Genomic DNA, 26,539 nt, shown 5'->3' on the forward strand with positions numbered 1-26,539 from the left:
TCGCATGATATTCGGAGGAAACTCCTACTGACCCACCAAGATAGCAGAGCAAAAACAGAAAAGCTTCGTAAAAGGGAATAAAACTTTTATTGCAACGTTTCATACATGGACTACCGTTTTTTTCCGTGTATAATGCGCCCCCATGTATAATACGCACCCTAAAAATGGCATGTTGATGCTGGAAAAAAGCCTGTACCCATGTATAATACCAATTTTTATGATTTTATTTTATTTTTTTAAGTCTCAATGATCGTCACACACGCAGGGAGGCAATGGGTCTCATTTTTATAGTCTTTGGTATGGTCTTAACTAGGCTGGATGTGATTTTTTTTGTTGGCGTTGATTTCTCCGACTGCCCGTAAAGGCACCACCGCGGTCAGTGCGGACATGTGAAAAAGGCGTGCGGACGTGAAAAAGGCGGCTCTGTATGGGAGAGACGTTGAAGAGGAATAAAAACACCCTTGGAAACCAAAACTTGCCCCTCTTCGTGACTCGGAGCCGCAACAAATGTTTCGGATTTGTGTAGAGTACATTGTGACAGCAAACGAGCAGGTGATCGAGCAAACGTCTGATACGAGAGCATTGCGGTCGTATGGACCATGATCTTCTTTAAAAAAAAAAAAAAAATTGTACCCATGTATAATGCGCACCCCAGATTTTAGGACAATAAATTAGTTAAATTTCACGCATTATACACGGAAAAAAACGGTAAGTCCTCCAAAACTACTGCTGACTATTTCCAAAAGGCGTAGAGAGATGTGCAAGGTCGATCCCTTGAATCTTTCAAACTCCAAGTAGCTCTAATCCCGATACACTTATTCACAATCTACTGATCACACAATGATCATATTTATGTTATCTTGGATTACTGCGTCAGTCTTTAGTATTGTAGTTCCTGATCCTGCTGATTTTGCCAGGGGCTCCTCCATGCTGGCAGTTTTTCGGAGGCTTCGATGGTACTTTAGAGAGGTCGTTCTTCTGCTGCAGCTCGGCCGGGGAACGACTGTGGATAGGGGCGCTGGTACCGGTCACCATCACTTCAGCGGTGGCCCTGCTTCTGCTCAGCTCACCTTCACCTTGATACAGATAGGAGGTATTGTCATTTCGCTGGTGTCGTACCAAATAATACATGAGCACATCATACGGGTCAAGGGTAAAGTTTCTGACTGAGGTATTGGGTCAGGGGTCGAATTATTGCGTGCAGGCTATGCCAACTCTGGCATCCGCCCATTAATCTGCAACACGGGCAAGGAAACAACAGTTGGGAACATTGTGGGAAAGATTTTCCATTCGTTCTTTGCAACTTTACTCAATGATGTCGAGCCAGTTTAGCAGAGTTGTATCTTTTCAAGTGCGTTAACGGAAGATGGTCTTTTGTGTGGCATGGATGCTCAATGCAGGGTTCTAGTGACCTACATTTGAGCATATTCAAATGTTTGATTCTATTGGCAGACGGCAAATAATGAAATGACATGCAGCTAATATTGTCTTTTGGATAAGGTTACCTTCTGAACAAATAGATGAGCTCAGTCCATGGTCCAGTACTTCCCAAATGTCCTTTAATGATTGCAATGACTCTTCTGAGCTGGCCTGTGTTTTCACCTCCAATGAGGTTTGTTGCTGACTAGTTGTCGGAGTTTTGTCGGACAATTTGGAAGTCTGAGGAAAGAAGTTGGACGTTTTGTACACTATGACCTCAGACTCTTGTGGCCTGTGTAACAAAGGTTCCCGTCTCCACTTACGTGAGGCTCTCTGCTGTCTGATGAAGCAACATGTTCAGCAACAGTGCAAGCCATTTGCTGCTGCCTCACAGCATACTGGAGCTCCTACAACACACATAGTGCATAAGTGAATTCGTTTCGCCCCCTTGTGGTAGGAATACGCAACAAATTCAGCTCCTTCATAAGCAAGGACTTTCATCCATCTATTTTATTGATCCGGTACAGGTGGGTGGAGCCAAAGATATATTAGCACACAATATCTGGTAGATTAGTCATTCATCTGCACTTCATGTCAAGTTTTGTGTCATTTTACAATGTATATTATTGATTGGTATTCATTTGGGGAGAGGCAGCAGCATCCTGACTTAGACTCTACTAACAAAGCAACATAGCTCGAGAATGAACCTGGGTGGTGAGTTTATACTGCAGCTGCTCCAAAGCGAAAAGACGATCATCTGGATGTCCTTGTTCCTCTGTGACGGAATCCCTCTTTGGTTCAATTCCCTCTGTAAGGCACACCAAATCGGATTTGTATTCCATTTTGCTTGCTCAGGATAAAGATTGGAACGGAGCTGACCGAACCAAAAATGTCAACAGCGCGTTATACGTTTGTTATTGTACCGTGTAATCCTGCCGAAGTGATCCGGGCACGAAGGCAGTTGCCCATTTGTATGAGCTGCTGCTTCTCCTTGCTCAGGCGGGCAATGTAAGACGCCGCCTGCTTCAGCCTGCTGTGTGCCAACGCAATGTTCCTTTTAACACTCTGAACATTACCGGATGCGGCACCGGCCGTCAGAGCTGAGTTAAGTTGCTGCTGCCACAGATGGAGCTTCTCGTCTCGGACTTGTTGCACCTAAAAAGGACATGGGGGGGAAATTATTATCCAATAAACTTGCTGACTGTGTTCTCTATTGGTTACTTGAAATGGAGAACCTCTCCAGTACCTGATCTCTTATGTTGGCATGTCTAGGCTCTACGTGTGTCCCTCTCCCCACTTGGTTCCTCAAAGCACTGGAGTCAGCATCCTTCTCCAGACACCAAACTGAGGATCCAAAGCATAATAGAAAAAGGTTAAATAAAAAGAAGTCGGTATTTGCTAGAGAAGAGTGAATTTTGTGAATGTGTCCTACTGCAAGGCTTGTCAAGTTTGAGAAGATCCAGCTGCTCCTCAAGATGTCTGCATCGAGCTTTCAGGAGGAGCACCTCCTGCTTCAGAGCCTGAGTCTGGTCTGAAACAAAGCAACGGAAAGGTTAGCGAACCTCTTGGTGACATTTTAAAAACATCCACTATGTTTCTCTGAAAGCGACCTGACAAATTAGCTGGGATGCTCTTGGCAGAGATGTCCGGATGCTTGGCAAGAGCTTCAGTTGTGGAGGTAGCGGCAGGCGCTTCGGTCTGTGGATGCGGTAGAAGATGACCAAGATCCTCCATCTCCTTTCTCATCTGGGAAACGGCAGCTCGCAAAAACTTGTTTTGCTCAACCAGGGAACTTATTTGCTCTGCTTCCTGCACATCTTCTTGAGGTGTGAGACCCTGTTAGGATGTGACACGGCATAAATCCACTCATGAGGCCAGCGTAGCTATTATGCAAATCAGCTTTCAGGAAAAAAAAAGAACCACAACGCACATTTAGAGGAGTAAAAAACTCGATTTTTGCAATACAGGAAGTGGTTTGACCTTGCTAACGTCACACAAAGATACCTGGCGGTGTCACCGTTCAACAAGTAGCATGTCATGGTTTTCATCGCAACCACTTAGCCTTTAAGTGTCATTTGATAAGGTGCTGTTCATTCCTATGGTGGCAACAGTTCACAGCAGCTGCCACTTTGGAGGAGTCAAGCAGAAAGGCCAATATAGCTCACAGAGTGCTGGCTCAAGGAAAAAAGACAAAGAGTGAAGTTAAAATTCAGAAAACGCTCCTCCTGCTTGCTTACCTGCGTTGCTTCGTCCCTCTCCTTTGTGCCGTTCAAGTCACGCAGCTGCTTTTCTTTCTCACTCAGCTCTGCTTTTGCCTGATAAAGATGAAGTCGATAAATAAATAAAACACCAGATAACGTACTTTGCTTTTTAAAAGAGTTTTTAAAAAGAATAAGAACCCTGTCTCCTACAAACGAGACGCAAAAAGCATACGACAATGAAAAGCATAAAATAAAAAAAATGTAGATATTAAATGAGTGTTTGGGCCACTATATATGTATATATTTTTTGCACTTTTTTTCCTCTCCTAATAGATTCCAACTTCTGCTCAGTGGTTTTATTTTTTGTGCACTTACTGACAAAAATCAGTTAACTATGCAAAGAATATTTGTAATCTTTACAAGACAAAGATTTTAATCGGACAAATTAGAAGTATATTGTGGTTATTTATGATACGATTGTTATTTAAAAGAATTAAATCCCTTTTATGAGATTAAATCTGGATCTTAATTATTAAAGACAATATATGCGGGAATTCATATTCGTCCTTTTTTTTTCCTCGAAATGTTTTTCAAAGATGGCAGCCAACACACACATCACGACTTGTGTGTGATTAAAAACATATTGGCTCACCTCCCCTGGTTTTCACTTGATTGACACAAAAGAAGAGTATTTTTTAATGTCTTCTTTTATGATGGGAAAAAAAAAAACCCTGACCTGATCTCTGGAAAGTGTCAAATCTTGTATAAGTTGCTCATTATCCAGGTAATGTTTAGCTTTGACTGCATCATAGCGCTCCTGCCACTCCAACTCCAACTGGACTCGTGCTCGTTCAAGGGCTGCCTCTCTTTGCAGACCAGCGCTCACATCTTGCTTGTACCTAACAAGACAACATGAAAATCAAGTTATCAACATGACTATTTTACATTTGAACGGAGCTGGTAGTCAATCGAGTCTCTCGCCTGCCAATCTCCTCCCTGCTCCTCTCCAAGTCAGCACGGAGTTGGCTGTTAGTGTTCTGTAAACGTATCAGCTGGGTGTTCTTGGCGACCATCTCGTTGGAGGTCTGACTCACGTGCCTCTCCAAAACTGTCTGGGCCGCAGTCACGTCGGTACGAAGCCTGCGGAACACGCAGGCACGCGACGTTTCAATGTTAGTTGCACAAACATAGCTGATCCACATGACGTGGCTCACCTCTTTATTGTGTCATCTTTCTTCTCCAACGTTTTCGCCATGTCTTTCTGTGCCGAGCGAGTTTGGGCGGACTGGATTTCCAGATCGTTCTTCAGTTTGACAATGTGTTTTTCTGTTTTCTTGAACTGCTTTTCATGGGCTTGCCACTGGGCCTCCAGTTGTTCATCCTTCTCTTTCAGAGCCCGGGCCACCTCCTCGTGTCTTGATAGACAACACAGACAATTTCAGAAATTTGTGCCGTACTTTTTTTTTTTTTTTTTTCCTTCCTGGCTGACTCACTTCTTTATGTGGTCTTCCTTCTGCTTCTTCAGTTTGTTCTCCATCTGTTTCAATTGTTCCTCAAGTTCCTTTATCCTGAGACCAAGTAAATGTAAACATACATCAAAGTCTCCAAGGAAATTCATGAAGAGGTTTTTTTTTTTTTACGTCATACCTGATCTCCTTGGCAGCGGTGGCTTGATTATTCAAATCAGCCTTGCATTGTAATTTGACTTGTAATTGCTTAACGAGCTCTTCAGATGCTTTGAGCGCGTGCGTGGCTCGGAGTCGAGCCTGGCTCTGAACATCGTGCTCTTTGGCCAGCAACTTGATCTGAAGAAGAAATAAAAATGTCAACACAAAAGATCGTAGCAATATTTTGCTTCAAGACATTTTCCTACTTTCTAGACCTTGAGCTCACTGGACAGCAGCGCTGCGCGCATCTCGTCGAGTTTGAAGTTGAACTCGTGCTCTTGTCGTCTGAGCGTTTTGTCGCAAGCTGCTGTCATCTCCTGATGTCAAGGGAGAGATTTGAATTCATTTCAGTTGTGTTCCAAATCAGGTTCTAACCCAGTATCCCTACCATGTATTTGTTATGGGCCACATGGTGATGATTATTTTGATGGGTGTGAGTTTAACAGCAGATTTCTTCGACTCATGAACATGAGCATGCAAGATCTCTTAACCCTCTGACCATGACATACTGGAATACATAACAGCCAATTTTGATTCCAAAGGTCGGGTTGTTATTTCAGTCTTGCACACTGTAGCTGTAACATGAGCAAGAGTTATGTCCACATTGTTGGTCGCATTCGAGTTTTGGAGTAGAGGTCAGGATAAGGTCGTCGCATTGGCAGTGTGGTTCCTTGATTCATTTAAAAGAAACAAAAGAGGATGTGTTTCAGCCCTTAATATTTGTGGTCATACATCTGGTTTGGAAGTGGCCTCCCAGTAGCACTGATTGGGAAAAAAAAAAATGCTTTGAGCATTTCAGCTGCCCGTCCCTGAATTAAAGGCTAAAAACTTTTTGTCTTCACCTGTTTCTGCCGAGCGAGTTCCCCCTCCATCTGGCGTAATCTGCGCTTCGTCCGCTCATGCTCCTCCGTTTGCTTTTGAGTTGCACCTGTCATAGAGCTTCCATCCATCCAGCCACACACAAACACATACGATTGGATGAATGATTTGATCAGTGTGCCTGAGAGAGAACATGAGTAGATCAACGTGATGAGGAAGCATGTACAAAATGCTTTAAAGACCTTTCTGTACAATGTCTCCTCAGACCTCAGTCTGTCAGATAGCAACAGGAACACCTTTGTACATGCTCCTGCTTTGTTCCCTCTTCGCACACATCAAACAGATCTTCCAAACTTCCTTCCACATCCACAAGTTCTCAGATCAAACATCTAAGAAAGTCATTAGAGAAGCTTGCAGGGGGGTCTTTGTTAACGTGGTCCAAATGGAACAACCTCATGGAGAGCTTTAAGAACAATGAGGCGACGTTGGCCACCCGCAGTCCGACTCGCCATTGATGAAGTCACCGTGGACGTGGCTGTGCAGGAAGGCAACGTTTCCTGACAAGGTTGAAGCCCACCCACCACACAGCAGTAAGTCTTTCTTCAAATTTGGGAGGGGTAGTAAAGATCAAACTGGGCAGATTTGAAAACGCTGCCCATTCTTAAATCCACTGTCGTTTCATATCGATCCTATTATTTTCCAATCTACAAATACTTTGCAACGTAATGTCACCCAGTGCTGCATCTGAATAAATTCTTTCCCCCTCCTCCAGACTCACTGTCTGAGTTCTTCCAGCTGCAGCCTTTGTTGAGCGGCTTTGTTCTGGCTTAGACGCAGCTCCTCCTGTCTCGCAACGGCATCTTTGGCTTGCTTCTCCTCCAGCGTGGCAACCTGGATACGGAGTCGGCTCAGCTCCTCTCGCCTGTAAATGGGAGCGTTTTTTTGGGGGAATGACTTAAGACTGCCTGCCGGGATCATTCCTGTCCCGCTTTAATATGTAACCCACAATATTTACACAATCGGATCCCTTGAGTAATAAAAACATGATTATAAAAGCACAATTGGTGATGCGGCTTAGCTGTTCTTTTGTATTCTAATATTGCAAAATGTATCAATGTTATCATTTGACCTGGTCTGCTCCGCATTCACGGCCCTGGTGGTGATGACATCGTATCGCTTCAGCTCTTTTTCACGTTCATCCAGGATAGAGAGATTGTACTGAAAGTCCTCTTTCAGCTTCTGGTTTTGATAGCTCCGGAAAATATAGTACCGACAAACAATGGATCAGGTCACCATTTATACAGACGGCATCATGTGCAAAATGGAGTTTGCATTAACTGCAGGACAACGATTACTCATTGCAAATAAATGGTGTCTCTGTATCTTAAGTCAAACAAACAATTATTGTGATTGAATTATTTCACATGTCGTACTTGCGTAACATTAAAAAATGGACATTTTTAACAGTGATCTGTCTTTCCGCATAAAAGGTCTTGGTTACTCTTGATCAACACACCTCCATTGTATTGACTTGGAGGCAGATATCACGGAGTTTCAAAACCATTGCAAATAAAAGCAATTCTGTGTGTATGCTACAATAGTGCTCCTTTGTAACATGGCTTCACACTCCAAGAGTTCAAATGTTCAATTCGACTGTATTGTACGCAACTGAGACATTTTGCCTCGGAATACCTGAGGGAAGAACACTCCTCCTTGGCCTTTGCAAGAGAATCTTCCAACAGATGGATCCTTCTCGCATGAAGCTCCTTCCACTCCCTTTCTTTATTGGCCACCAGAGCTTCCAGGTCTCCCAGCCCGCAGTCTCGGGTGTTCCTACTTGCCTCCATTCTGGAACTGCAACACACAAAACAAAACAAGTCACGTTTTGATGATGACAAATAAAATGCAATACAATGGAGTGTGGATGAAAATTTGTCGTACACCGTCCAGTATGCTTTGATATACATATTCCTTTTCTTTCTATCAATTACCTATCACCTTGTGTTTCTGTTAAGCTACAAAAATCAACTTAACAAGTATGTAAAAAATATGTAAATAAGAACAAAATATCAAGTTATCCCACCATGTAGTTGCCAGTGTGTCCTCCTCAGTCGATGTCGACAAAGTCGCCGTAACCATTTGGGCGTTAAAGTAACCGCTGCTAACAGAGACGCTATCCTACATGACACTAATGTAGTCAAACTAGTCAATTTGTGGTTAATAGCACAACGAAAGTGGATATTCATTGAAAACTACTCCTTTGCAAGGTGCTACTGAATTAGCTTCTTTATTTATGAATTAGGAGAGGGGTCAAATGGTTTCTATGGTAACTGCACGATTGCAATTTCTTCCCTGGCTACACAAACAGCGATAAATGGTTCCTGGAGCCTACCGTGTATTTATTGCCTTGCGTATTTACCGATCTTTTGGTATGCTTTAAATGATTCATTTGATTGTATACATCAATAAAAACTTTGAATTCATTTAATTTAGTACTCCAAACTATATTCATACGAGCCGGCCACTGTGTCATTTTGTCTATGGGTCAGTTCGCTTGAGGGAGTCAGGTTTCCATGACAACCGCGAGTCTGTTAATATCTTCCCCGGTGACATGGACGCCGCAGTAAATCGTTCCTGTATCGATTTGTTTTGTTGACGGGAAAACTCAGACGATTGTCTATACCTGCGTTGAAATGTGTGTAAAATATCAAATTAAAAAAACAATCTAAGAATATGTGTTTTATTTCATTTTGAATACATAAACACGGGGTACATCCATCATTTCCGTACACTTTTCAAGGTCATTGTAAGCGAGCGATGCTGCGTACATACATTGAAAGAAAAATGGAGGAAATATGATTTGTAAAATAGCCATTCTAGTTACGGTCTGATCAACGTAACGATGCGTGGATATTTTCAAGTGACGTAACGGTGACTCAAGTTCTAATGGGGTGTCCCGGCAGCACCGCCGTTTATAAAAGCAGTGTCGACATCACGTTCACATGGTCTGCATTGAACGGCGCGGTGCGGGACGGCTCTCCGGTGGACAGGACAGCAGCATCTCTCCAGGTAGGCAGGCGACAGTGGGCGGAAAACCTGCTGCTTTTACTCTCTTCAGTTTAATATGCGTCCATCTGTTCAACTACGCAATAATTTGTGGTAGAAGCAACAGGTACAGAGTTTTACGGGTTTTATTTATTTAAAAACGAGGTGATTAAAATTCGTCGTGTTAAGAATATCCAATGTTTGTCACAATCCGTTCTTGTCGCGCACTACTGAATTCCATTGAATATCTGGAACATTTATCACGTGAATAAAACGAAAAAAAAACCGATTCTTCCAATAAATCGCGACTATGTAAAAGCAGTCCGAATAACGTAAGAATCCAAGCGTAATTGTGCTAATAAAGAATTTCACATCGAGAACATCCATTGAGGAGACGCCGCGGTCCTCACGTACGCCAGCCGGCATTGCGTCACCGTGACGTCACGCGCCTGCAATCCTAAACTTACGCTTATAATTGGTTTTTCAATTAAAACCATCCATTGAGGAGACGCCGCGGTCCTCACGTACACCAGTCAGCCAGTCGGCTTTGCTCTGGCAGGATCAATGTGACGTCACATTCCTCGAGCTACGTCAACAGGCATCCGGAGTATCCCAGAATAGATGAGACCACTTGAAATGACTCAACTTTATATTTCCCCTCTATATATATCAAGATAGCTCGGATGGTCTTTACTTTTGTAAAAGCATCTGGAGTGCTTTCATCTGACTGTTAGACATGAGAAATGTTCCATTTGACACTTGCTCCCAGCGCATGCATGTGGATTGCAGAGGGTCTTAAATTAGTATTGGTGCTGATATTTCTTTGGCTCTGAACTTAATGGTGGAGTGGAGCTGTGGTCATGCTGTGCCTTTGGGAATGGAGCAGAAAAGGGAACATGCTATATCTTCTTTAGGACGAGAAACTAATTCCGTGGTCACTCATAGCTGTTTCCAATTTCAAAAAAATAAAAAATATTAGGGCCAAGCACAAGGCCCTCTTGGACTAATATTCTTCAGATAATAAAAACATTCATTTATACATGTTAGAAAAAAAATCAATGTACACCATGATGTATGTACAATGGTAAAGATTTTCTAAGAATGTCCTGATAGGGAAAAGTTGTGTTAGAAACTTTACATACCGTATTTTCCGCCCTATAAGGCGCACCTAAAAACCTAAAATGTTCTCAAAAACCAACAGTGCGCCTTATAGTCCGGTGCGCCTTATATATGGACCAAATTCCTAAATTTAAACTGGCCCAAAGCATTGTGTCATGAAATCAATCACAAGTGGCCCGCTGAAGACTATGAATCATGACTCAAAAAGACTATGGATCATTATTTTATGATTATAAAGTCATTTGTTCCGTCTGAAGTTGAAATAAAAAAGATAAAATGGAGAATGATTTGATTAGGATTAAAAATCTGACATGATGCATTAATGGTGCGCCTTATAGTCCGGTGTGCCTTATATAAAGATAAAGTTTTAAAATGGGCCATTCATTGAAGGTGGGCCTTATAGTCCGGTGCGCCTTATAGGCCGGAAAATACGGTAATTCATCTGAAAATCTGAATATGTCACGACAACTTTCATTTGATTTTCAAATAAACATTTGCGGAGCTTAACATTCACAAAACGCATGCCGCAGTGGTTTATTTTTGTGTGTACTGTTTGTTACCAGGAACACAATGAAACACATTTCAGGCAGAACTATCAGGTGTCAACACGTACTCCTGCATTTCATAACACACATTGCTTCATCGTAAAAAAAAAAAAAAAGGGGCAGTACAGTGGCAGCCAGTTATGATTGCATTTGGACTCATATTCCATCTATATTTTGTGTTAATGTAATAAAGATGTGTGTGTGTTGCAGCTTCTGACTACCACCAGATCAGCCCGAGAATAGCATGGGGGGTGCAGTGGTGGACGACGGACCGACCGGTGTGAAGGCACCCGACGGCGGCTGGGGCTGGGCGGTGTTAGTCGGCTGCTTCGTCATTACCGGCTTCTCCTACGCCTTCCCCAAAGCGGTCAGCGTCTTCTTCAAGGAGTTAATAAAGGAGTTCCACGTGGGCTACAGTGACACCGCCTGGATTTCCTCCATTTTGCTTGCCATGCTCTACGGCACAGGTAGGCTTGTGAGTCCATTTCCAAAATTGGTGTGGTCTCACTCTTTGCGTCCCCCCCCCCGGCAGGTCCTCTGTGCAGCGTGTTGGTGAACAGGTTCGGCTGTCGACCGGTCATGATGGTCGGTGGACTCTTTGCCTCGTTGGGAATGATTCTGGCTTCCTTTGCAACCAGCATTATCCACATCTACCTCTGCACCGGCGTAATTACAGGTGGGCCGCTCGCAGCTGAACCGGTTTTCAAGGTCGCCAATGACTTCTGCTCCCTTTTGTGTGACTAGGTCTGGGCCTGGCATTGAATTTCCAGCCATCCCTGATCATGCTAAATCGCTACTTCAGCGAGAAGCGACCTTTGGCTAACGGGCTGGCGGCTGCAGGCAGCCCCGTGGCTCTGTGTTGTCTTTCCCCTCTGGGCCAAATTCTTCAGTACCACTATGGCTGGAGGGGTGGTTTTCTCATACTGGGGGGAATGCTCCTCAACTGCTGTGCCTGCGGTGCTCTTATGAGGCCCCTCTTGCCACCGAAAAAGCAAGCTGTCCAATTTGAGGACGGCCATCTTCTAGAAGCAGAAGAGAAGAAGATTCAGCCCAAGAAGAAATTACTGGACTTCAGCGTGTTTAAGGACAGAGGCTTTCTTATTTATACCGTGGCGGCCTCCATTATGGTGCTGGGCTTGTTTGTGCCGCCCGTGTTCGTGGTCAACTACGCCAAAGGGCTGGGCTACGAGGACACCACTTCGGCCCTGCTGCTCACGATTCTGGGATTTGTAGACATGTTCGCTCGTCCTCTCTGCGGAATCATCGCCGGTACGAAGTGGGTACGGCCGAGGTGCGTCTACCTCTTCAGTTTTGCCATGCTCTTCAACGGAGTCACCGATCTCATCGGGTCACAGGTAAGGACGGAGGTTGCGCATCCGTGATGAACGGACATCTTTAAACACCTTTGACTTGGGATGCAGGCAGACACCTATGGAGGTCTGGTGGCCTTCTGTGTCTTCTTTGGCATGTCATACGGCATGGTGGGAGCCCTTCAGTTTGAGGTCCTGATGGCTATCGTGGGAACGGAAAAGTTCCCCAGTGCCATTGGCCTGGTCCTGCTGATGGAAGCCGTGGCTGTCTTAGTGGGGCCTCCTGGAGCAGGTGAGAGCGTTGTGGCTCAGCTGTACCTGACCTTAATAACGGTGGCTTCATGTGCTCTCCTCCAGGTCGCCTCTTGGATGCCACCCACAAGTACATGTACATTTTCTTGTTGGCGGGCTGTGAGGTCACATTGTCCGCCGCCGTGATCGCTCTGGGGAACTTCCTGTGCATCAAAAGGAAACAAGAAGCACCCCCGGAGGCTACGTTGGAAATGGCAGGGAAGGCTCCAGAGGAGAGCCTCCACAATGAGAAGGAAGGCCCAGATCAGGAGCGGGAAGATGAAGAAAGAGGAAAATACAGAGATTTGAATGCAGGGGGAGATAATATGCAGATGGATGGGATAGAGCAGAATACTGAAGCATCGTTATGAGGACATCATTCAAAATACTGTATCAGTATCAAGAGCAATTCGTTGACATAGGGCAGTAAACATCAATACAATACTGTACGGCAATTGTGAGTTTAAACGCACGGATTTTTTCCTCGCCATGTCCATTTTATCGTTTTGTTTAAATCCTATTTATTTGAACAGCATCGGTGGGTCACACTTAAGTCAACATTCCCCAAGCTCTATACTGCCCACCCGACGATGCTCGATGAATTTGCCTTTATTCTTCTATACGACTGGCTAACGTTTTTTTTTTTTTTTTTTTAATGTCGCATAAATGCAGTGATGTCATGTGTCAATCGATGCTATATTGTCTGCTTTCTATTTAAAAAGATGGAATTTAACATAGCGCATACAATTAACTATTTGGGCGAAGGCGTTGTGACATGTTTCTTGTACTGTATCCACATGAGAAATAAACGATCCAGATGTGTCTCTCCGTTGCAATCCGTTTTTAGTAAGATTGGAATGCCTGCGTTATCTTCGCAAAACTATTTCCGAGGCCCGGTGTGATACTGTGACTAAATATATACGAACGGGCAAAATCCAATTCAATCTATCTGACCACATCGCAGCTCAGCTTGTCAACATCACATGACCAAACTCAAAACACATTGCAAAAAGAAATTCCAGTTAACTTGCCTTTTAAAGCTTCAGCAGTACTCCGACATTCTTTGAAAAGACCATTGAGCACTAAAAGATACAAGGAGGTCATTTATTTACAATTTAGGTACGCAAATACAGTGGCAAATATAAATGTGAACAAACGTTGCTGGCCCGGTTACTTATTTTTCTGAAGTGTCCAAATCAAAAACTGCAGGGCAGAAAGAAGGATGCCATTATTTCAACAGCTATGGCCACTCACAGCCAGACGTCCGAGACACCATCTAATCCAAATTGGGGATTAGGAAAAAAAACAAAACACTAAGATCTTCTTACAAAGCGTCATTTGAAAGAGTGGAAATTTGAGCGGACTGAGTCGTTGAAGGAGGGGAAGAAAAAAAAAAATCACCTCGTATACAGTACTAGAGTACCCCTGAAAAGCGAGTGAAAAAGTTGGCCACATTCAGTAGAGTGCCTGCGACCAGCACTGCTCTGTGACGAAAAGGGGAGCGAGCGGGTACCACCACACACAGCGACCGACAAGTAGACGCTACACACAATTACGGCTGGCGAACCTTACACGGGCGGGCTTCCAAAGAATGCTGAAACTCGTCCCTAAACTAGCAAGGAAGGAAACCGATATTTACACATCTACATTGCCAAGTGTTTCACAGCTTCAAAACGATACAAATGAGAGAGCGCAAAATGTTTTTCTCTGTACACACGCAATAGAAATCTGGGCAAAAGTGTCAAATGAAGCTCTCGCCACCTTTCATAAAGTGCAGTTGTTTGGTACAACACTAAGAAAGGGAACAGGGCCCAGTGAGCTGTGGACAACAAATATGTATTTCACCTTAGAAGAAGAAATACAGAAGCGTTAGAAATACCAAAACGGGTTTGGTACATTCACCATGTGTGCACGTGTGTATTTACTTAGACATGCCCCTTAACTCGATCCTACAAACAAACACGAAAAAAAAAAAGCAACATTTTACTGATAAGCGCGAGAAGACTCTAGCAACGTTCGTTATCTGTCGTGGGACGACTCGTTTTGCAGATTATCCTTGAAAGAGCCAAGTTGGCCCTGGACACAACCTTTGTCTTTCGACAAGCGTGAGAAAAGAAAAACGTGATGTGATCGGTAAGGGGGGGGGGGGGTGCGTGTCCAGATGGGATCTCCTGCAAAAGTGGACAGAAAACAGTCCTGAAGTCCAACACTCAGACTAGACACAACATCAAAACGGCCAGGGGGAGCTTGTGGCAAAGAGTTAACATTAGAAAGTGACAGTACTGAGAGCAGTCGCTAAGAAAGCACTTGGCTTCCCAGCTTGCAGTAGTGTGGCAATTGTACTATTAGTCTGAGTCTCAGTAGGCGCACGGTCCGGACTGCGGGGCTCATCGAGGAGCCGGAGGATGGAGGCCAGCGGGCAGTGCGCTTGACACCATCTACATGAGGAAACAAAGAAGGGGTGCCACCATGACAATCAGCAAGTGTTCAATAATGCCCTTTAAGTATCCCAACATTTCCAGCACATCTGACAAAAAATAAATAATTGACTAAATGAAAAGGTAGCATACAAAAAACAACAACACCATAATTCATCATTGGACTTGTTAAATTGTTCTTTGCATTTAAGAAATGAAGAATGACTTTTCCACAGAATACCAGTAAAAGGTTGCCATAATGGGAAATTAGTTCACAGCCAGAAAGAACGTTTGCAGCCATCCAGTCATTGTGTGTGCGTGTGTGTGTGTGTGTGTGTGCGTGCGTGCATGCCATTTAGGTTATCATCCCCCTTTCCCTTGAAAACCCAGAGCACTCAGTGTCTGAACAACTGGATGGTGTGCTTTCAGCCAGAGCCATGAAGAAGCTTTAAGCTGTGCTTTCAGCCAGAGCCATGAAGAAGCTTTAAGGTGAGATGCAAAACAAGTAGCTTCATCTCGTGCAAGTGTTAAGGGGGGGGCGGGGGGGGTCACAAAGGCGATGCGGGGACTCCGATTTCGCAGGTCGAAGCGACTTCAGAAACCCACAACTGCACCAAAGCACACCGGAGGAATGGTGGAAAGAAAGGGAGTGAGTCACTTTGGGCCAGTGAGTTGTATGCGTGCCATTGATGTACGTGGCAATGGTGCAAGCAACAAGCCACAAAGACAAAGCTGTTGGAAAGTGGATTCTTTTCGGGTCCGAGTAGGCGATGGGTGGGCTGGGGTGGGGTGGCGGGTAGTTACATTCTCCGACTACAGTGCACACTGTAATGCATTATCCACACCAGTTCCCAGGACTGCAACCTTGGATTTCAGATCCATCAGTTCTGAGACATATTTGACCGGAGTTTCACAAATCACTGCAACGCCTCAACTGAATAGCGGGGGGGTCAAATGATCCTGGAAATTCTGGACGTTGGATGAATGCATTCCTGGTGCTGACAGGGGGCGCGCAACTCACCCGGTGTTGCCACGGTCACACAAGTATGTGGCGAGCGTCTACTTGGCGTGATGTTCGTAGGGAATGCTATTCTGAGGTTGGGGGGAGGGAAAGACAAGGCCCAATACGTCAAGTCAGAAACTGAGCGCACGACTTGTTAAAGAGCAGCACTTCAATCAAAGGTGTGTGGGGAACGCCCTTTGTGGGCCTGAAGGTTCAATGACGCTTCCGTTTGAAGATCAGCAGACAGAATTTAGAGACATGTATTTCATTCACTTGCAAAACATGCATTTGAAAAAAAAACTAATCTGACGTTGTGATCCGCGGCTATCGGCGGGCGGCACACGCAGCAGCGACCAGCGCCACCATTCACAGTGAGCGAGCGAGCAGGCCACCCTTGTTTGCTCTAGGGTTAGTTCTCAAACAAAACATGGCCTTCCTTTGTCGAGCATAAAATGGGACTCCTGCAATATGTGCTCAACTCAACTATCTTGTACCTGGGAGGTGGACATGCGCGAGGTGTCTTGCCGTCCGGTAAGATCCGAGGAGGAGACGTTGACAGGGGCGCCGCGGTGCAGCCGCATGCTGACCTTCCGCTCACGCTCCACACCGGAGGGTTGACGCGGGGACGCTGGAGATCAGGGCGGAGACTTCAGAGTAATAGTCGCCAAGCGTGGCACGTCAGTTACCAAGGGACCGTTGACAAACCCGTGTGCGAAGTGGGTGTGAGCGGCGCAGGCAGGGCTCCGCCGTCTTGGGCTCCCCGAGGTCGTCCCGACGCGGCGGGTAATCCTCTGGTCGCCGGGTTCCTGCCGTGTCTCAGCCGGTCCTCCCGGTCGCGGCGCTCTCTCTCCGCCTCCTCTGCCGCTCGGTTGGCTCCCTGTTCCAAACCGCGGCCATTTTGAATTAGAATCGCTTCAGATGTCGGAATATCGAGAGGCCGATGTCAAAGAGCACAAATCATCTTTCGACTCACAAACTTCAGCATGTTCCAGTCAAAGACATAGTCATAAGAGAATCCTTGTCTGTGGAAGAGGTTGCGGAAAAGCTGCCGCAGGTACGAGTAGTCCGGCTTGTCGTCGAAGCGCAGCGAACGGCAAAAGTTCAGGTAGGTCGTAAACTCAGCTGTGAGGGGGACAAAAGCTACAATCAGCTCAGGTCTTCCATTGAAAAGGCGATTTCAAGTCACGCAAAAAGCTCGACTCACATGGATACCCCTTGCATAGAAACTCAATGGGGGTGGACATTTTCTTCTCGCTGATGCGTTCATACTTCTGCCTCTTGGTGGCAGCCTTGAGGCCTTGCCAGGGCAGGGAGCCCAAATTAAAATACATGAGAACATAACCCAAGGACTCCAAGTCGTCACGCCTTGATTGCTCTGTAGAAGATTGCGTTCGACATTGAGTTCCTTCTCAGACAAGTCCAAACGCGCTCCCTGTCACAAACAACGTACCGATGCCCAGATGGGTGTTGATTGAGGCGTATCTCGCAGTGCCGGTCAGGTTCTTGTTCTCGCGGTAGGGGATGTGCTGGTGAGTGCGAGCGTCGCGATATTTCTTGGCCAGGCCAAAGTCAATAATGTAGACCAAGTTGCCCTTTTTGCCCAGCCCCATCAGAAAGTTGTCAGGCTTCACGTCTCTGTGGATGAAGTTCTTGGAGTGGATGTACTCAATTCGACTGATCTGGGATGGACAAGGGAAGGGAAGGGTGACATCATATTAACGTTTTGTTCACCGACAAAGAAATACCACGGCTGCGGTCTGCCGGGGTATTTTCTCCACCTTGTGGTTACTTGCCCGGCCAGCCGTATGAAACAAACAAAAAAAAAAAGAACGTTGGATGCTATGAAGCAATAACTATCAAGGCCATTTCCACAAAACTTGCTCGAGCACGATTCACGCAGGAATGCAATGAATTTAGGAGGCGCACCTACTTATGATAAGTCGTGTTACCTTGGGGGTCACGTGCTTCAGAACGCTGAAGTCGCCCATCACGATCATTCAACGGAGACTAGACTCCGAGGCGACTTTCGGTAATCATATCAAATCCAGTGGGCTCAAAGATGGGAGGGAGAAAAACGCTACGAGGGAAGATATGTCCGTCATCTCACCATCTGATCAGCAAGAAGGAGGACTGTCTTGAGGCTGAACTTGCGGGAGCAAAAGTTGAAGAGATCCTCCAGGCTGGGTCCCAGCAGCTCCATCACCATGACATTATAGTCCCCCTCTGCTCCACACCATTTTATGGATGGAATACCCACTAAAAGCACCAAAGAAATTCAACTAGTTATAGGTCATGTAATATTTGAGGTGGAAAGGGATTTCTTCTTACCTCCTCCCTGCATCATTTTGTAGATCTTGCTTTCAATGTGGAGTTGGGGGTGCTTGGTCTTCACACATTCCAACTTAATGGCAACCTCGTCGCCCACAGAAATATCTGTGCCTAAAAATGGACAAATATATACACACACGTGAAGTCAGATATTGTTTTTTTGAAGCACAATCCAACTAAAAAAAAAGAATATGCAAAGCCTTCAACAGACAGCCAGGAAGTGCAGCCCTGGTATGTGTTGCATGATGAGTAATCAATGCTGACTAGGGGTGTAAATGGCGGGTTTTGTCGCGATACGATATCACATCGATACAAAGAACTACGATACGGTATTTGCCGATATCTTAAAGCCTGCTGCGATCCATTCACGATATATCGCGATATAGTGCTCTACGATGGATATTTTTCTTTTTAATAAAAAATATAGAACAATCTCCTGATTTATAACAATTCATACGCAAAATCAACAAGGTACTGCAAACTCTTTAGGAAATGACAAGAGTATTGCAGTACACAAAGTGCTTATTTTAACACTGAACTTTGATGTCGTGTTTTTTTCTCTAAATGTGCGGCGAGATTTGTGCTCCCGGAATATTTGATCACCGCGTGGCAGGATTTACAAACTGCACGTGTCTTGTCCGTTGAGCCATCTTTTCTTTGGAATCCAAAGTGCTTCCAAAGAACGACTTGAAGCCTAAAGGGGAGCAAATTTCCTCGTCTTTTTGGACGCTAGCCATAGCACCAGCCCAGGAGCCGCGTACTAGTTCAAAATAAAGTGGCGTCTGATGTCCGAGGTCAAACACGGCGATAGAAATCGATGTTTACCTTCAGCATCGATGCCGATAAATCGTAGAGCGTTATATCGATGAATCGATGTGTATCGATGAATCGTTACGCCCCCTAATGCTTAAGTCTGCGATTCTATCTTCCACTCCTGCCGCCACTTGACTTCCACCCAAACGAAACCAGAACGAATCAAAGATGCTCGACACGCAGTTCCTCATCGACGGACTTGAAGCAGACCAATGCATTGAACAAAGACCTATTGAGTCGAATGAATGATTACATTGTGATAGAGGACCGCCAACTTCAAAGAAGTGATTCCAAAAAAAAAAAACGATGATGTCACTCACAAGAATGACCATTTGATTGCAATGTGAGAAATTCCGAGTCAGCCAACCGACTTGCTTTCATTTTCAAGCAGCAGTAGCAGCAGTAGGTAGAAAGATGAGACCGTGGCCTTCACCCAGGGCTTATGGGGGGGTTGTATTGTGTAACCAGGGCCAACCGTTTCTCGACTGACTCGATTGCAAACGAGAAGCTTGTAGCAACGGGTAAACAACCGGAACCAACTTCTGGGTGGGTCTTTCTCAAGCGCAACCCACAAGTCGGCTCGAGTCTTCAATTCATTTGACGTCACATCTGCCAGTGAGCAGATAACATTGGCAGATTTGCTCTTATCGAGAAGCCGACAAATGAACTCAAAGTCTTATCACACCATTTTTACTGGTTAAAAGAAGGTGAACGCTAATTGATGAGGCTAGCTAAAGAGTGGCTGATCTCAACACAAAGGTTGAGAAGACCTGAGAGAGTGACGCGAGGTCTTTGCTGCTCGTGACACGTCGCGGGTTAAGGACAAACCACTCAACAATGACAAACAAGTCGAAAACAACCATTTGACTTACCTAAATAGATGTCGCCGAACGATCCACTTCCGATTTTCCTGCCCAGTCTGTATCGGTTCCCCACTCTGAGTTCCATCTCGTCGCTGGCTAAATTCAACGTTTGGTTGATTTAAATACACTCAGCTTTGCACCTTTAGTTGATTTAGTTGACCACCTTTCCTTATGTGGTGAACAAGCCACACACCGATTCTTAATGCTTCTCTCTCCGGATTCGGTTTCTTCTGTGCGATCCAAAATTCACCATCACTTTTCTCCTTATCCGAGATTCGAAGACAGACAATTTTGGTATCAATCGATAGCGTAGAACACGTAGTTAATGTTCTCTATTTTTGAAAAGTCATTTTAAACAAAAAAAACGAAGGATTGGACTGGATTTAGACCTTAGCCAGTACTCGCTCAGCTTCCCCTATTAGAAAGGCTGTTTTTTTATTCGTCGTCGTGAAAGCGGGTTGGTCCGTGACATCACTTCCCCTAGCAACCAATGGCAGATATGGAAATGACCCAAATGCGTGCGGATGTTTGGTATGGTACATATTAATTGCAATAATGTAAGGCTGACTAACTCATAAACAACTTTATCTCTAAAGGCAAATTCGATTCCGACTCATACCAGATAACCGTCTTTGGAAACGCGTTGCCTTGCATGGGAAAAAGATTGACAAGGACGTCACCCACCCGTGTTGGTCCTGTCCAAATCTGTCGCCACAGCCTCCGGTTGACATGATCTGATTGGCTGACTGTGGATCAGCTGCTGACGATTTTTCTCATTGGTTGCAAGAGAGCCAATCAGAAAAACGGTCTAGACCACTCACATGGCCAAGTTGTTGTTCCAGAGATTGGATAACTAACTGGCACGTGTACTCTAACGTTCTGCATGTCGTATTCATGCTGCGTTCACATGCTGCGGGATTAACACACTCTGATATCAGAGTTCATCTTGGAATCATTCAACACAAGGAATAAGCCCGTTCAAAGCACATCTTTATCAATGCAAACATCCAAATCAGACACTTTAAAGCTATGCAAATCAATCAGTAGATATGCAGTGAGGTCAATAAGGAGTCTGTGGGTTAGGATGGGCTGTCTTAATCCCCAAACGATTTAATCTATGCACCACTCTCAAACTGTATTGTGTTTTTGTGTAGTTCTCATGCACACCGAGCCTACCTGTTTTGCGCCTACTATCTAGTATCTGTTTATTCAAGGTAATTGACTGATACCTGATGAAAACCATCAAACTTCTCAAAGAGGAGTTCTGCGTCACAAATCAGTCCTTCCGTGCTGCGCAACCTTTTAGCACCATCTGGTGGACAAGAGCAGGAAGCACATCCATAGGAGAGGGAAAGCAAAAATAAGGTAATCAATTTAATAAGAAATAACTCGGGACTCGAACTAGGAACTATTTTTTACGATGAAAAATTGATATGGGCTGGATTGTTCTTCTTCAGATGACAGCAGTTTTTAATGGTCTGATGTGACACGGAAGTATTAAATGTGCTTTGGGTTTCCAGTTGACTGTAGTTTTGTAGTATTTATTTGTATTATGGAAACGATTGCCTTTTTAATGCTTTGAACTGTCATATATTGATATATTATATAAGATGAATGGTAATGAAAACAAAACAAAACAAGCAACAGCTCAAAACAAGTGTGTGTGAGTGCGTGCCATTCCTGAGAAAACCACGTAAACAAAAAAAAGGTAATATTTTGAATGCAGAATAGCCAAGCAGAAATTTTTACTCAAAGAAATACAAACATCAGAGGCAATGTTTTAAATAAAGTCCTATATATATATATTTATATATATAAAGCATTTACCCACTGAAGCAAAACAAACATTTATCACTTGTCTTTCCTTGTGTAACAGAGGATACAATATGATTCGACACGTTTAGTTAACAGAAGAATAGCATTGATAAAGAGACTGCCACAACCTCAACACAAAAAAGGTTAACACGGAGCGCAATTGATAAAAAAATAGAATAGAAAAAAAATAAAATAATACACAACTAAAAAGAGGGGTAAGTGCAGCACTGGGCAGAATCAAGAAGCATGATAGATTCAGTCTAAACGTTCTTCAGTTCCATATTCAGATAATCAGCACATTATATCTCTAGATCTGTTAACATGCAAGCTCAATGAAGCACATGGTCAAATACGCACGGGAATTATACTTTTTTTTTTTTTATAATCATCTCATTGGATATTTGTAAAATATGAAAAAAAGTCTGTCCATGTACAGTGGCGGAAAAACAAAACGGCATTTGCAAGAATGAGCGGACGAGAATTCATTCTATTAGTGTTTTCTTTAAAAAAAAAAAAAGGACTACATTCATTTCACTGAACAAAGTTCACATACAAAAACAAAACAAAAATATCAGGTGATATTCGAAACGTCCATCAAGGTTTAGTTTTTCTATCTTAATTCATCACTGGTCCTCGGAGAAACCAAGAGATCCCAAGACACATTTGCACAATGGAATACTGCATATAGATCTACTCACAAGTGGGTCTAGGGAGGCTAGCTGCCGAAGATGGGAATGCCCACGCACGCACACACAGACACACACACGCACACACGCTTCCCTTGGCTGCATGTTGGGTGGCGCCACGCACTTTAGTGGCTGAGGCCGTTGGCATATTTCGGTCCCCAAAAGTCAGCTGGAATTTTGGATTCTCCTTCCCTGTGCTTCAAGAGGGAGTTGCCGCTCATAAGCTGCCAATGCTGGGATTTCGATTCCAAGTGGAAGAGGAAGGGGAGGGGGCAGGGGGGCGGGGGGGTTGGAACATTCACTTTTAGTAATCGCTTCTGGTTTTGGCACCTTGCCATAGATGATGACCGCTAAAGAGTGCGGAAGGCGTGAGGCTCAACGTGGACAACGGCGGGGCTCAGGATGCATATGGAGAAGGATGAGGGCGGGGCGGGGCGGGGCTACTGGTTGCCCACTGCTTGGCTAACCTCCGCTTCTCCGGCGCCATTGTTGTTATTGCCGTTTGCGGTCACCGCCTCTCCCTCGTGGCCGCCGTCTTGCGTCTTCGCCCTCTTGCAGGCGGGCGCCTCCTCGCCGTTCTGCCTTTTGGTGGGCAGGGAGGCGGAAGCCGAAGCGTGGGTGGCCAGGAGGTGGAGAGGGTTTGCGACAGCTGCTTAGGAACGAGCCAGCAGTCAGTCGTGAAAGATGACACATTTGAAGAATGAGTGATATGACGCATATAACCTGTGGCAGCAGAAGTGATGGGGACCAGGTGAGTGCCATTTTGCGCGATGGTCTTTATGGGGAGCTGGTGTTGACCCAGCGGAGGAGCCTGTTGCATGATGGTTACTGTGGTCAGGGGAGCGGCTTGAGAGGTCTGGATGATGCGACCGACTCCGCCTATAGACGAGGCTGTGATGGACGGGACCGCCTCCACTTTGACTAGACGCAAAGGAAGACGACATCATCGCGTGACGCGCAAGTGGGACAGGCGCCGCTGCAAGAGGGCCAAACCTTTGATCTCTTGGTGCTCTCCCCCTCCGTTCTCCTGAGGGCTTGGCTTCAGCGTAGCGGCCGGCTGCGCGCCGACACTCGTCATGGTGACGGTGGGGATCTGGTGGACAACGTGCACCGTTTGCATGACGGGGGCGGGGCTAACAGTCGTCGTCACCATGCCCGGCGGCGTGGCCACGGCATAGGTCACAGGCTTCATGGTCGTCGGAGGCATCTGGCGTTGCACGGCAATCAATACGGGCTGGCTCGTGAGTGGAGAACCTGTTACCATAAGAATGACGTTTGCCGTCCGTTTTGTTTTTTCTTCCTTAATCCAGTCAAATGTTTTGTTTCACTTTGCACATTCAATCGACTTTAAACACCGTTCTTCATTTTTTCGAATGTACTTTGGGGTTACCAGTGGAGTTCTGAGCAAAGCGAGCCTCTTGGATGACAGCAAACTTAGGCTGGACGGTGGCAGTTGGCGCGGGGGCTGGCGGTGGGGTCGGCTCTGGTTCCATGGGGACGGGGGACCCTTCCCTGGAGAGGCTATCCGGGGTCTGCACGCCACTGGAGTGAGCCGACAGCGCTCCAGTGTGATTGGGAGAAGCGGGGGCGCTCCTAGAAAAAAAGGAGATCCATTCATTACCCGGTCAAGCAAACTTCCACTGTAGTGAATTTACCTGGAAGAGAGGGGTCCGACGGGGGTCCTGAAGCAAGGCACTCCCCTAGGCCTACGTTTCCTGAAGGCTTGTTCTATGAGTTTGCCTTCGGAAGAAGGGTCAATTCTCCAGAAGGATCCTTTCCCGGGCTCCTCTTGAGAACGTGCTACTTTGATGAAGTACCGGTTGAGGGACAGGTTGTGGCGGATGGAGTTCTACACACAAGCAAAGTCATGAATGCTTTATGAATATTATGAAGTCTCTAATAATACACAAGTGCTCCAAGTTAAAAACAGAAAATAGGGAAGACTATGAACACTTTCCACATGACACACACATTTGTGTCTGATCTCGGGTTCTGTGAGAGCTACGGTGAGTAAGACATGACCCGGAATCATTTTTATACAAACCTAGTTTTCGAACATACTTCCCGTAAATCACCTTGATTTGTGAGAAGCTGAATGCGAAACAAAAAAAAATCCAAATCAAGTGCCACTGACCTGCCAGCCTTTATCAGCTGTTCTGTAGTAGGGGTAATTTTTGGTGATGTGGGTGTAAATTCCATTCAGTGTCAGTTGCTTATCAGGGGCCATGGTGATAGCTTGGACTATCAGTTGTGCGTATGAATATGGTGGTTTGGAGTCATCCTGTAGAAAAAACAGCAGGCGTGAGAGAACAACTACAAAGAGAGCTAAAAACAACACAAAAGTTCAATCGAGTTCTCTCTTCCAAAGTCTACCCTGAAGAGAGTGTTGAGCAATTTTTAGACTTCAATGAGTAACCAGAAAGTTCTCTGAAGTTGACAGGCTTTCTTGTATCAATTAAAATACAATGGTCAGATCTAGTGGAATGATGCCTCATCATCATCCACCGATGCTACTCGCCTTTGGGCTGTCTTCACCAGATGCCTCCTTGTCATTTTCGGACTGCGAGTTGTCTGCTATTAGGTCTGAGGCCAGGACGCGGCCGCTCCGATAGCTGGACAGTCCGGCCCCCCTTGGACTTGATGGGCAGGAATTTGCAGCACTACGAAAAAAAAAAAATGTTAGCCTGTTAGACTAGAACAATCCAGACAATTCAACCACCGCTTTGACTGACCTTAAGGTGCCTGTGGGCGAAGGCAGCGGGCTCATAAGGTGGGCAATATTGTCCGGAATGTTGATGGTAAGTGGGGAGATTTGAGGTTGCACCGACTTGACCGGCGATTCGCCCACGTTCCTCGGCTCCTTTTTGTCACTTAAAAGTGCAGTGAATGTGATTTTTATACTCGTGCTGGGGAACCGGAAGCAACACCTGAAATCAAACACAAGTATTTGCAAAACACAGGCAACCCATTGTTTTGGGGTGCCACACACTGAGGCAAAGTTTGACCCCTACATCAAATCAGCAACAATAACAATCTAGGTTACACTTCTACACACCCATTAGTAATAATACGCTTAGCTTCAGCAAACGCGAATCGCCATTTTGTCATCTTACACACTTGTCATACGTCAATGTTTTGGCAACACGCGAAAGTAGCTAGCATGAACGCGTGGCTAAAATGTAGCTTGGGGCGGCACCTCATAGAGAATCGACCCACTTTTAAAGAAAATTCCAGATCAACCTAGGCCTGAGAATTTTCACTTCGATTTGACGGCCTGTGGAAGAAAACGACACCCAATACTTCAACCCGGCGTTTGACAAACAACCCAGTTTAAAGGAAATCAATTTAAAGTGGCATAAAATTGCGGACCTAAACAAAATGAGACTACCCACGAGTGCGCTGATTCTTAGCCATTGCATTTGAGTGATGCGTTTTGGGTGAAAACAATGCACGCCGAATAAGGCCAAATTCAAAACCGATTCAAACGATGGTATCAATAACTCCTTTGGTGTCATCTGACACTTTGTAAGTGCAAACTTGCGATCTTTGGCATGGGGATTCGGCGTGACGTTATCGCAATCGAAAGCCGAGCGTTCCTTGACACACAGCACGTGCAACACCGCTGCCGGCCGGACAACAAAACAACAACACGGGACAACGTAGCGCGGCGCATGTCGTAAGGTTAAAGCGCCATCGCTCATTCAACAATCTTACATTCGTGGAAGCTGCAGAGGTGGAGCCCCTCTTCTCTGGAACACCCCGTCCACAAAAACCCCATTTTTGCCAAGGCATCGGAGGTAGAATTCCCCCGTGCCTGTACCATCTTCGCTGGCCGTGAAAATCTCAAGGTGCCGCCTGGAAATGAAGCTGGAGTGTCCCATGCTGACGTCCACGGATCCCTGCGACGAGTTCCGGCCAATGGTCACCGACCTTTTCTTCATCAAATACTCGAATTCTCGGCCCTCCAGCCGGGCTACAGCCGACCCCGACATACCGCTTACCATCGCCATCTTCGGAGCTATCTGCTGGGTATTTGGATAATTGTTTGAGGAAAAACGTTTGAATAAATGTGCTATTGTGGGGAGGTTGCTTGAGTTTTGGGAAAAGGAATGAGCTCAATTTTACAACCTTCAGATCGGCAAGGAACGTGCCACACCGGGGTTACGGCGGCTCCGACCCACCGCCGCGAAGGAGAGGA

At 45.4% G+C, this 26,539-nt stretch overlaps 4 protein-coding genes across 8 annotated transcripts; 1 reads left to right on the forward strand and 3 right to left on the reverse strand.

Annotated features, from left to right (window-relative positions):
- Positions 1-68: 68 nt before the first annotated feature.
- Positions 69-8,433, reverse strand: ccdc57 (coiled-coil domain containing 57). The gene is made up of 20 exons (XM_061264907.1): positions 8,190-8,433; positions 7,799-7,960; positions 7,236-7,358; positions 6,885-7,028; positions 6,130-6,226; positions 5,503-5,604; positions 5,268-5,425; positions 5,114-5,188; positions 4,835-5,035; positions 4,602-4,760; positions 4,357-4,519; positions 3,657-3,734; positions 3,030-3,255; positions 2,852-2,950; positions 2,666-2,763; positions 2,343-2,574; positions 2,127-2,227; positions 1,743-1,826; positions 1,506-1,659; positions 69-1,076 (listed from the first exon to the last, which is right to left on the reverse strand). The coding sequence occupies exons 1-20, from the start codon at positions 8,243-8,245 to the stop codon at positions 874-876; spliced, it is 2,715 nt and encodes a 904-aa protein (XP_061120891.1). The 5' UTR covers positions 8,246-8,433; the 3' UTR covers positions 69-873.
- A 583-nt stretch (positions 8,434-9,016) lies between these two features.
- slc16a3b (solute carrier family 16 member 3b) lies at positions 9,017-13,240 on the forward strand. 2 transcript variants are annotated; one of them, XM_061304393.1, is made up of 6 exons: positions 9,017-9,175; positions 11,026-11,282; positions 11,348-11,491; positions 11,560-12,170; positions 12,237-12,417; positions 12,483-13,240. In XM_061304393.1, the coding sequence occupies exons 2-6, from the start codon at positions 11,060-11,062 to the stop codon at positions 12,785-12,787; spliced, it is 1,464 nt and encodes a 487-aa protein (XP_061160377.1). In that variant the 5' UTR covers positions 9,017-9,175; positions 11,026-11,059; the 3' UTR covers positions 12,788-13,240. The 2 variants fall into 2 exon arrangements, with proteins under 2 accessions (XP_061160377.1, XP_061160378.1); XM_061304394.1 differs by lacking the exon at positions 9,017-9,175 and having other exon boundaries at positions 10,810-11,282.
- Positions 13,241-13,506: 266 nt separating this feature from the next.
- Positions 13,507-20,580, reverse strand: csnk1db (casein kinase 1, delta b). Of its 3 annotated transcripts, none has more exons than XM_061304397.1 (10): positions 20,525-20,580; positions 19,850-19,936; positions 18,165-18,275; positions 17,944-18,092; positions 17,287-17,515; positions 17,041-17,211; positions 16,810-16,958; positions 16,542-16,713; positions 16,331-16,464; positions 13,507-14,854 (listed from the first exon to the last, which is right to left on the reverse strand). In XM_061304397.1, exons 2-10 carry the CDS (start codon positions 19,923-19,925, stop codon positions 14,804-14,806), a joined length of 1,242 nt encoding a protein of 413 aa, XP_061160381.1. In that variant the 5' UTR covers positions 19,926-19,936; positions 20,525-20,580; the 3' UTR covers positions 13,507-14,803. The 3 variants fall into 3 exon arrangements, with proteins under 3 accessions (XP_061160381.1, XP_061160379.1, XP_061160382.1); XM_061304395.1 differs by lacking the exon at positions 20,525-20,580 and adding an exon at positions 15,855-15,920 and having other exon boundaries at positions 19,850-20,487; XM_061304398.1 differs by lacking the exon at positions 20,525-20,580 and adding an exon at positions 15,855-15,925 and having other exon boundaries at positions 19,850-20,486.
- Positions 20,581-21,618: 1,038 nt separating this feature from the next.
- On the reverse strand, positions 21,619-26,539 carry foxk2a (forkhead box K2a). Of its 2 annotated transcripts, none has more exons than XM_061304391.1 (9): positions 26,056-26,539; positions 25,074-25,268; positions 24,860-25,001; positions 24,476-24,622; positions 23,997-24,190; positions 23,732-23,934; positions 23,335-23,595; positions 23,065-23,262; positions 21,619-22,990 (listed from the first exon to the last, which is right to left on the reverse strand). In XM_061304391.1, exons 1-9 carry the CDS (start codon positions 26,349-26,351, stop codon positions 22,782-22,784), a joined length of 1,845 nt encoding a protein of 614 aa, XP_061160375.1. In that variant the 5' UTR covers positions 26,352-26,539; the 3' UTR covers positions 21,619-22,781. The 2 variants fall into 2 exon arrangements, with proteins under 2 accessions (XP_061160375.1, XP_061160376.1); XM_061304392.1 differs by having other exon boundaries at positions 25,397-26,199.

This window comes from Syngnathus typhle, linkage group LG18 (genome assembly GCF_033458585.1).
Source record: "Syngnathus typhle isolate RoL2023-S1 ecotype Sweden linkage group LG18, RoL_Styp_1.0, whole genome shotgun sequence".
Taxonomy (NCBI): Eukaryota; Metazoa; Chordata; class Actinopteri; order Syngnathiformes; family Syngnathidae; genus Syngnathus; species Syngnathus typhle.